A 10,412-nucleotide genomic window follows, 5' to 3' on the forward strand; every position below is an offset into this window, starting at 1 on the left:
AACTTAACAAAAAAGGGTATACAGATGAATGTCCATTTTGTATCTGTGTATTCAAAGTGGTTAGGATAGATATATAGTTACATTCTCTTAATGAATAGTGATTTGTTGTAATGGTGTTTGCAAATAGGATATCATGTCCACATCTTGTACAGCAATTAACCACTAGGAATAATGTATGCAATGTGTTAATTATTGTAACTGTCCTACCAAATTGATTTGAAACTGTCTCATTGTTATTTGTGTATCAATAAAATTATGGAAAAATATTATATACATTAAAAAAATAAAAATCATTAACAGTAAAACATAAGGTATTAATCTTTTTTCATAGGTCCTCAAAAATTTAGAGATAATTATATCTAAAACCAGACGAGCCTATAACAAAATATCAGACTCCATCAACAAACTGGGTCTGAGAGCCAGTGGGTTACAATTGCTATTCCTTAAAAAGTTTTTAAATTTACCTATTAGCTCAAATGCTCATGTTTTGATTTTACATGCTCTATTTTCTCAGAAAATTTGTTCTTGCCTAGAATATACTAGCCTCCGTACAAGGGGGCTGTATCTATCATACAGGGGGGCTGTATCTATCATACAGGAAAAACTGTAATAGGTATTCTAGATTCCTTTTACTAGGATCCACCGTATCTTGTTGAGAGAAAATGTTATATGATGCACATTAAGACTTCAGCTAAATATTCTCAGTGAGTTTTAAGTGATAGTACCTCTAGTCTCTCTCTCTCCTAAATACAATTAAAATTAATAAAACCAGCCATCCTCCAAAATTAGATGGCATTAGACATTCTAACAGAAGCATAGAATGATACTGATGAAATTGTAAAAACTAAATGTTGTGTGTGCATTCCTAATCCTTCTGCTAATGTCCCAGTGGCTGTTCAAGATATTAAATTATAGATAAATAACATGGCAGACTCTAAATTCCTCTAGATCTTACCTTTATGTTCTTTATAAAAAGTTATTACTGTCTCCCTTTGGTGAAACTCTTTGACCATATTCATGATTATCCTGTTGATGTTATTATTTGGCCCATGAATACCTATCTGTTTCTTTGGCTTTGTCTCCTCTAGTCTCAAATCTATACACCTAAAAAGATGAAAATTCCTGCTGTCTATTGAGGTCTTTTAGATATAAACTCTGGTGAGTATCTCTGACTACTGCTCAACAACTATGACCCCTTTCAGCCTGTCTCAGTTACTTTCTCTTATTTCTGGGACAAAATACCCAACATCCAGAATTAAGGAAGGAAAGATTTATTTAGCTCACAGTTAGTGGAGGTTTCAGTCCATACTCAGCTGGCTACAAGGCAGACTGGCACATGGAAGAGGGCAGCAGTTCATGGCAGCAGAAAACAACAAAGAGCAAAGGGAGGAGCAGCAGCTGCAATAGCTAGGAAGCCTCTCCCCTTCCTTACATTGTATTCAGGCTATGCAGGCCAGGGCAGATATAGTGCTCACACCCATAATCTCAGCATTGGTTCATGAATTAAACACAAACTCTGGAAGGCCTCTGATGACTGCATGAGCCTTTCTGGGGACAACTAGACACAAAGCATAACACAACCTGAAGAAGCCAGTATGGTCATCATTGTTCTTTCATGGCAGTTTGGGTTACTTCTTCAGAATGGGCAATACTGTAGACAACTGAGTTAGATAGGAACATGGCCTGGCACTCAGAAGGAGCCAGTGTAGAAGACAAGATACTTTGCAACAGTGATAGAGACAAACATTCCTGCTGTGTGCCACACCTCAAGATGAAAGATCAAACAAATGTATACATCCCAAAATATAAGCATCTAGATTGATATTAGAAATAGGTCTCTATCACCTTGAGGAAACCAGGAAGTGTCACTATTCCAATCCCTACTAGAAAAGCCCCTGTTCTGTATTCATGCCCACTTGCTACATGACTACCTTTGATACTGAATTTAATCAATTTTACCTGAGCAATTGTGCTTGTAATCTTATTGGTTAACCATAGTTCTGTTCCACCTCATATGTGAATTCCCATGTTTTCCACCTGTCTTGGTTACTCTTCTCTCGTTGCTGGGACAAATACCTGACACTCAAAGTGAAGGAAGGAAAGGTTTATTTAGCTTACAGTCAGAAGAGGTTTCAGTCTATACTCAGCCGGCTCCAAGGCAGAACAGCATATGGCAGAAAGCAGCAGTTCATGGTATAGGCAAAGAGCAGGGAGCAAAAGGAGTGGCAGCAGCACAGGCAGCTAGCAAGCCTCTCTTCCCTCCTTGCACTGTAATGCAAATTATCTTCCCCAGGGCAGGTGCAGCATCCACACCCACAATAATCAATGACAAACTCTGGAAGCCACCACATGACTGCATGAGGCTTTGGTGGGGGGGATACCTAGACACAAACCATAACACCACCTAGACCCACCTCACCTCATGATTGAGATGGCTCAGTGGTCTAAAGCACCTACTTAGAACAAGCTAAGCTAAGCAAAGCACAGGGACCGACGTTCAATCCCCCAGCACCACATGCCAGCCAGCCCCGCCGCCCCCTGGTGGGATGAGCTGGCCACACACAGACACAAAATAAAAAATAAATAAATAAATAAATAAATTTAAAAAAAAATTCCTAGAAAAGACAGACTCTTGGGCCACTCCTGAGGTTCCCATCTGTCCCTCTGTCAGGCAGAAACTTTCTTTCCCCCAATAAATATATTCTACTCTTAACCTCAATTGTTCCTAAATACTTCTTTTCAGTTTTAGAGAACACAAACTCATCCCAGGTATCTTTCAGTTTGGGAATTTCATTCCCTTATATCACCAGCTTCACTGGCCAATATAGGCCCCAGTGGGGACTAGTGACTCAGAGAGGTTCACTTACTGTGAGCCCCTGCCCATCTCCAGGCAAGGGCTTATGCCTCAGGCAAACTCACACATAAACATGAACAGCCATTTGATTATTAGTAAATTCTGCTCAGAGCAGCTTCATAGAGGTCTCCATTCATATCTAATTAAATTCTCTCTGGAAATATGATAGGTGCAGCTTTGGGTTTCTCCTCCAACTTATCCTTCTGTGAAAAAGTTACTCTTGGGGTAAACATTGCTACCATTTCTGTAGTTTACAATAGCTCTGCACTTACCTTGGAACTGGCACCTCTGGTTCACTCATTATTTCTCCCTGAAACAGTGACTCTTCAGGGTTTACTTGCTCTCCAGGGAATGAGCCATGTCCTCAATTGGTTGGATTATTTCATAGTCTTATTTGTCCCAGTGCTGAGGGGAACAAAAGTGCAGAGTGGCTAAAAATTGGCAATTTTCCACAAGGCAGCATTGAGTCCCACTCTTTGCAGTGTGTTGGTGTCAGATCCTCCTTCTCCACAAAAGAATGTATTATTTTTTGTACCTTTTATACTTGTTTGTTAAAAAATCTACTTTCCTCACACATTTTTAATACAAAAAGATTTTCCTTTACCCTTATTTTTTCTGCTGGTTTTAATAATATATCTTGATCATAATTTTTAACTACAAAGTTTGTTTATGGAGCAAACTAGGAAGTACAATCATGAACTACCTGATTTATGTCAGAATTCTGTACAAACAGACTAGCACAATGTACAAATATGTCATCTTATATTTCTTGTAGATACATGCTAATTCATAATTTTTGTGTTTAATATGCTTAATATATTTTAGTCTCTCTATACCACATATATGCCAACAATATATATGTAAAACTAAATGCTGGTTCATTAATTAGTGATTTGGTAGTTTACATTACTTAGAAATGATATAGATATTTAATATTTATTACTTGATTTAACTTACTATAGATCTAAGATTTCACATAACCAAAGATTTTGCACACTGTTTTTATGCAGTCTTTATGACATTAATCAAGGGTACCAATCATGTCAAATTTTTTCCCTGCTAACTATTTTCATAGCATGTGTGTATCAGGTTACCTTTCTTAGGTTGCACTTTTATAATTTTATACTTTTAAACATTTAGTAGAGATAGTACACCATGAAACTCACATAGAATTAAAAATGTATGCTCCTTTTATACTTAATGCTCATAAGTCAGAAGACAGTTTCCTTTTTGTTAAGTCAATCTTATTTATAAAAATGTATACCCAAGGCATGTGACATTGAGAAGTATTTGTGTTAGTTTCTGGGAGTTTTAGGAATACTTAATTTATGTAAGTCTTATTTATTTACACATTGATGCATGTGCAAACAGATATTCTACATCTTTTATTCTAGGATTATGGCTGTGAATCTACCAACACACTTAGAAAACTCACTGGTGTATCCCAACTTTATTATATCTAAATTGTATTTCTCACAAACATAGAACAAGTTGTGATTGTTACTCAATAAAGGCTTTTCACTAATTCTTGTGGAGACATCAAAATTTTCCTTTTTCACTCATCCTTAATATGTAATTTTAGGAGGCTCTCTTCTTTGTCTCTTATGGGACTGAACTCAGGGACTTTCAACAGAAATACATTCCCAACCTTCACCCTCTTTTTAAGTTATTGAAGAGGGTGTTTCTAAGTTACTAATTTGCCCAGCCTAGGCTTGAGTTTGTCATCCTTCTACCTTAGCCTTCCAAATTCTGAGATCATAGTCATGCCCTACCATGCCCAAATCCGTGGAGGTTTTTGACTAATTTTTGGATAAGAAACTGTGGGGACATCAAGTATATGTATCCAAAGTCTATCTGAGAAGATAAAATATATATGTTTCCAATTGTTCTTTTCCCCTTCTGCCTCAGGTAGTTAGTTTCAGGGATTTCTGAATCCCTTGAGAGCCCTTAATGGTGATAGGGGTTTAAAGTTGATGTGACTAAGGAAATTGAAGAAGTATAATGGAAATAAAAAGATCTAGCAGGGCTGATCAGAGTCTGGAAGGAAGTAAGGTTTGGAAAGGGGACATACCAAAGGATGCACAGAAGTTGAAAAGAAGATTGAAGATGAGAAGAATAAGAAGGAGAAACAGAAGGGATGTGAAAAATGTGGGCTTAGAAGAGCTGGTTTGGAGAGACCTCAAATTTCCCCAAGAGGCCACTAAAATTAAAAATTATCTTCAGCAAATCATACTTCTTAGAAAGGAAGTAAACAACTCTGTGAGAATATATAGTCATGAACAGTTTTGAGATGTGGTAGTTCAGACATTTGAAATGTTTCTACGGGAGAATTAGGATAAGGGAGAGAAGAGAGACTTACCAATTTCTCAGGGAAAAACATTTAGACTAGAGGGGCAAAGAGTCATCCCTACTTGAGGAAAAAAATAGAGACAGGAGAATTTTCTATCCTAGAGCCAGTTACTCAGACAAAAAGCAATAAAGACTTCCAGTCCACCAAATACTGCTGTAGTTGGAAAATATTTACCATAAATTATCTTGAAACTTGTGTTAGTTACTTTTCTCTCTTTGCTGAGACAAAATACCCTACACCCCCAAATAAGGAATGAAAACTTTATTTAGATGACAAATTGTGGAGGAATCAGTCCATAACTCGCTGGCTCCAAGGCAGGTTGGCATGGCACAGGGGCAAAAGCTCAAGGCAGCAGAAGAGAGCAAAAGCAGGGAGGAGCAAGCCTCTTTTCCTCCCTTATATTGTATGCTGGCTACCCACCCATGGCTATTCCTCCACACCATCTCTGTCCAATCCTCTTCCACAAGTTTGGGGTATTTACAAAGTCAGGACCCTGTCTCCCTGCTGAGTTGCTTAGCTAAACTTCTAAACTTCTCAAGTTGCCACAATATATCAACCACTGTGAAAGTTACTTTCCACTGAGGGATATTATAAAGGTAGGGACTTAATTCAAGTGTGGTATTTGGTACAACTTTAGGAAGTAATCAAGTGAGGTTATAATGGTAGGCTGTGGCTCATAATGCAATGAGACTGTGATTTCATATAAAGGGAAGGAAAGACCTGAGTTTGGGTGCTTTGTCTCACTTCTGATGCCCTACACTTCTTTTGAGATTCTATACAAAGTTTCCACTAGCAAGAAGCACCTCGCCAGGTACAACTGCCTGATCTTCAACTCCCCAGTCTTTAGAAGCATTAATCCAACATTTATTATTTATTAATTACTCATTGATGGTATTCAGTTATAGCAACAGAAGACAGATTGAGTTTAAAAGAAGCCCACACTCTTACCTAACATCTACTTGCACACTCAGAATCTTAAGAATCAATCCATCCTCACTTTCCTTCATTGGAAAATTATCTAGGGTACCGGCTCAGAAGTTAGGTTCACTAGTGGAACCCTGATAAGTCAACTAGAAGTAATGATAATGGCTTCAAAGATATTGTTTTTGATTTATGTATATGTTCCTCCAAACACCCATGTACTCATAGGTGGGGCTTTTGGGAAGTGCTTTGATCACTGGGACATACTTATCATTGCATTAGTTCATTCATCAATTTATAGGTAAATGCGATGTTGGATGGTGAAGCCTGAAGGTAGATTACTGAGGCGGAGCATGGCCTAGAATGGTGTATTTCCCTACCCTGCTCCTCCCATACTCTCTGCCATAGGATGAGCAGGTATTCCTCCACCGTGTCCCAGTGCCGTACTATGCTGCCTTGGAGCCAGTTGACTATGGACCAAAGAAGCCAAAATAAACTTCTCCTCCTTTGATTTTCAGGTGTTGGATATTGTGTCTCACTGACAGAAAACTGAATAAGTCTGGTATGCATCCAAAGCATTTGGGGCTCTGGATCAGAGGTCTGTGAGTCCACTGATGAATCTGATTCTATCTCCACCACTGACACCATAACTACACAAAATAAAATTTTTGTGCAGCACTATAAATAAATTAATAGAGGCTCTACTCAAAAGAGATTATTACAAGAGGTATAAGAAGTACTGCAGTGGGGTTCTGGAGTAAAAGAAAGAAATTGGACCTAACTTCAACATGATAAATAGTGATATATAATCAAGGAACTGAGTGGGGCCAGTAGCTGGAAGGTTGGTAGGAAGGAACAAAATGTGACTCAACAAATAGAGTTTTGCTTAAGTTAGGCCAGGCTGGTTAGATATCTAGTTTGGGGGCACAAGAAATGTGGCCTGGTATGGGGATGTGTGTTCATAAGTGAGATAGAGGAATTTTCACTGAACAGACTTTAGCAGGTTTCTTGTTCAAAGTAGATTCTGCAAGCACACTAAGGAAAGTCTAAGGTCAAGACCAATTGGACAGAGCACTCAGAGGAGACTGACTAAAGTTTGGCCAAAGAACAGTCTTATCATTTCTTTCTTGTGTTAACACTTACCATTAGATAATATATTACAAACGATTTAAATAGTACCAAGGAGAATAAGAAATGCCACTGAAAGCATAGACAGGAGTATTTGGTTTAGGGAATAACAAGTTACCCCTATAAACCAGTAATGATTGAACTGAAACCTGAAGAGGTGCTCCAGGCTCCAGGAAAAATCTGAAAAAGACTCCTGAGCAGGAAGGATCATGAGTGTTTCCAGAACTGAAAGGCTAGAACAGAAAGCCAGAGGGAAAGTGGGAAGACTTCATGAGCAGAAATCTGCAGCTGGATGTATGACAAGATGCAAAGGCCCATACAACTGCGTTTTTACTTCTTCTTGGGTTTGATCTTTATAGTAAAGACAATGGGTAGTTGTTGAAGGGTTTGTGAAAGAGATGTGATAAGACCTGATGGATATTTTAAGAAGATCACTGCAGCTGGATGTTGGTAAGAGACTGGATAGCAGCAGGAGGGAATGATGGGGGCCCAGCTCAGTATGCCTGTATTCAACAGGCGATGTGATGATGACTTGAAAGAGGGAGGGTGTAGAAGAGATAAAATGAAAGTTCTTGAAATATTTAGACCAGCACTAGAGGGCTGGATTGAAGAGTAAAGGTACCAATAACCACACCCAAGGGTTTGGCTTGTGTGAGCAGCTTATGTTGAAGCCATTTGGTGATGGTGGTGGGGAATTCAGTGTATGTGGGAGACGGCAGGGTGCGTGGACATGGGGGAGAGATTAAAATAATGGCTCTCAAATTTTGACAGTAAAAAATACATTTTAGGTAGCTTTCCCATAGACTGACAAGGTGCAGAGAACTTTTAAAACAATGTGTTCTTTTTTAATATGCCAGACATGGCTATTTCCCATCTTATTCTGGTAAAAACCAAACAAAATTAACAAACGAATTTTAAAAATTCAGTCTTGGCAACAAGGTGGTGATGGCGGCCATGACAGCGGAAGTGACAAGAAGGGAGCATTGTGACGTTGCTCACAGCGTCTTTTGTGACGCAAGGATCTTGGCGCTATTAAAGGGTCCTGGTATCCCTTAACCACACAGTCCGGCTACTGCTTCAGTCCAGAGCGGAGCTTGGCGAGCGGCTGCTCGGCAGCTCGACCCTCCTTGCAGCCCTAGGCTGCCCACAATGGCATCCTACAGCACCTCGCACCGACCCATCAAGGGGATCCTGAAAAATAAAGGTTCGGCGACCACCTCCGTGGGAGTTTCTGGCCAGCAGTCTGGAGGAGCAACCCAAGTGATCAAGAGAAAGAAGTCTCAGAGGTGGGATGAATCCAACATCCTTGCGACCCACTGCTTATCATACAGGGATTATGATTTGGTGAAAGCAAGTGAACCAGGCACTCACTTCGTTGGTGTACAAGATACTGCGAGAGATTTTGAAGGCAAAGAAATTGTGACCCCGGATACGCTAGCTAAGAAGTTAGCTGACATGGACACTTTCGGAAACAAAGGATCAATAGAAGATATGGAGACCGGCAAAGCACCTACCAACCGGCTCCTTCTCAACAAACAAGAACGGCGGCGACAATTTGAACTGAAGAGAAAACTTTACTACAGTGAAGGACTAAACATCAAGCTTGCTCGCATGTTACTCTCTCAAGACCTACAGGATGAAGTGGATGAAGATGAGAACCAAGGCCCTAAAGAAAACAGCACTAGTGAAGTTCCTGCAGGTGAAGATGATATGAATACCGAGTAGTGCAACTTTTAAAGGCAGACCCAGTAGTGCAACTTTTAAACTTATCTGCCGCTGTAATTCATTGGGCAAATAAATGCATACCTTGTTGCCAACCAATGATTGTTTCTTGTTGCTTAAATCTCGTTCTTTAACTGCCAAATCACTTACTGGTTAAATTATACTGCAGAAATTAAATGGTAATCTTTTTTAAAAAAAAATGTACATTTAGTGGAAAATGTCTTCTCAGTGTTCTTGTGCCTAAGTCTCCATTATCAGTTCCAAATTGAATTGCTTTTATAAATCTTCTGGTTAATATATACATTCTATAGTTTTTTAATATGTTAAATGTTTAAAGGGAATTAATATGCATTGTTTTCTAGATATATAAGCTTCTACAGAAATAGTTTTGTTAAAAACTCAAATGCAAATTGATACAGTGCATTATCTTGATAGATTCAGGATGAAAAATACTTGTGTTTAGGATAATTTGTTTGGTTAACAAAGAGTATAAAAAAGTTGCTGTTTAATTTCTTTGCCCTAATACCTTTAGATTTTTCTTTTGTTGGTATTTAAAAGGAAATAACTTGTTCTCATAAAAAAGCTTTTCCATTAACTACCAGTTTAAAATGGCAACACCATCTTGTGCAATAGGTGGGCAGATTTGCTAAGGATAAAGGTTAAGACAGATAAGATAGGGATTACATAAGTAACAAAAGAACATAAAATTAACAGAATTTATATAATTTTGTCATTTCAAGAATAAGGTCAGGAAACAACTTGAGGCATTCACTGGTACAAAGATACCTCTGAATGCAATTAGGTATTTGTTAATTGCACCGCTAGTAAGGGAACAGATTTATGCACCAAGCAACTCTGGGGGTCAAGGGAAATTGCCTGTGTGCAAGACAGAAGAATGAGTAAATAAACCTCTTGCTAGTAAGGAAGTCTGAGTGTGGTGGGGAGGGAAATGCATGGTCCTAAATGATGTTTAGGAAGGCCTCTTGCAGAAGAGGATGCATGTATTACAAGAGGGGCAAGAGTTGTGGTTGTGGTTACATATCTACTGGTATTAAAATGAAAAGAGCTTTTTGCACATGCTTGCATGGTGAACACCAGTCTTCAGAGGGGATGATTTTCTTTCAAGTTCTTCCTGCCTGAAAGCAAGAAAAGGAAATCCCAGAACCAGTAATATTTCCTATTAAAAGAAGAGGTGCAGTGTCTTGCTCAGAAGAAGGAAGAAAGAAAGAAAGAAAGAAAGAAAGAAAGAAAGAAAGAAAGAAAGAAGAAGGAGGAAGGAAGAGGGAAGAGGGAAGACAGATGGAAGAGGGAAGAAGAGAGACAGAAGAGAGAGGGAAGAGAGAAGAGAGAGGGAAGAGGCAAGAGAGAGAAAACAAGGAAGAGGGAAGACAGAGGGAAGAGGGAAAAGAAAAGGAAGAGGGAAAAGGGAAAAGAGAA

General features: G+C 38.9%; 1 protein-coding gene across 1 annotated transcript; it reads left to right on the forward strand.

Annotated features, from left to right (window-relative positions):
- The first annotated feature begins 8,334 nt into the window (after positions 1-8,334).
- Positions 8,335-9,005, forward strand: LOC101564020 (type-1 protein phosphatase inhibitor 4-like). Its single transcript, XM_004645321.2, has one exon. It carries the CDS (start codon positions 8,403-8,405, stop codon positions 8,976-8,978), a length of 576 nt encoding a protein of 191 aa, XP_004645378.1. The 5' UTR covers positions 8,335-8,402; the 3' UTR covers positions 8,979-9,005.
- The last annotated feature ends 1,407 nt before the right edge of the window (positions 9,006-10,412 follow it).

This window comes from Octodon degus, unplaced genomic scaffold, assembly GCF_000260255.1.
Source record: "Octodon degus isolate 3935 unplaced genomic scaffold, OctDeg1.0 scaffold00223, whole genome shotgun sequence".
Classification (NCBI taxonomy): domain Eukaryota; kingdom Metazoa; phylum Chordata; class Mammalia; order Rodentia; family Octodontidae; genus Octodon; species Octodon degus.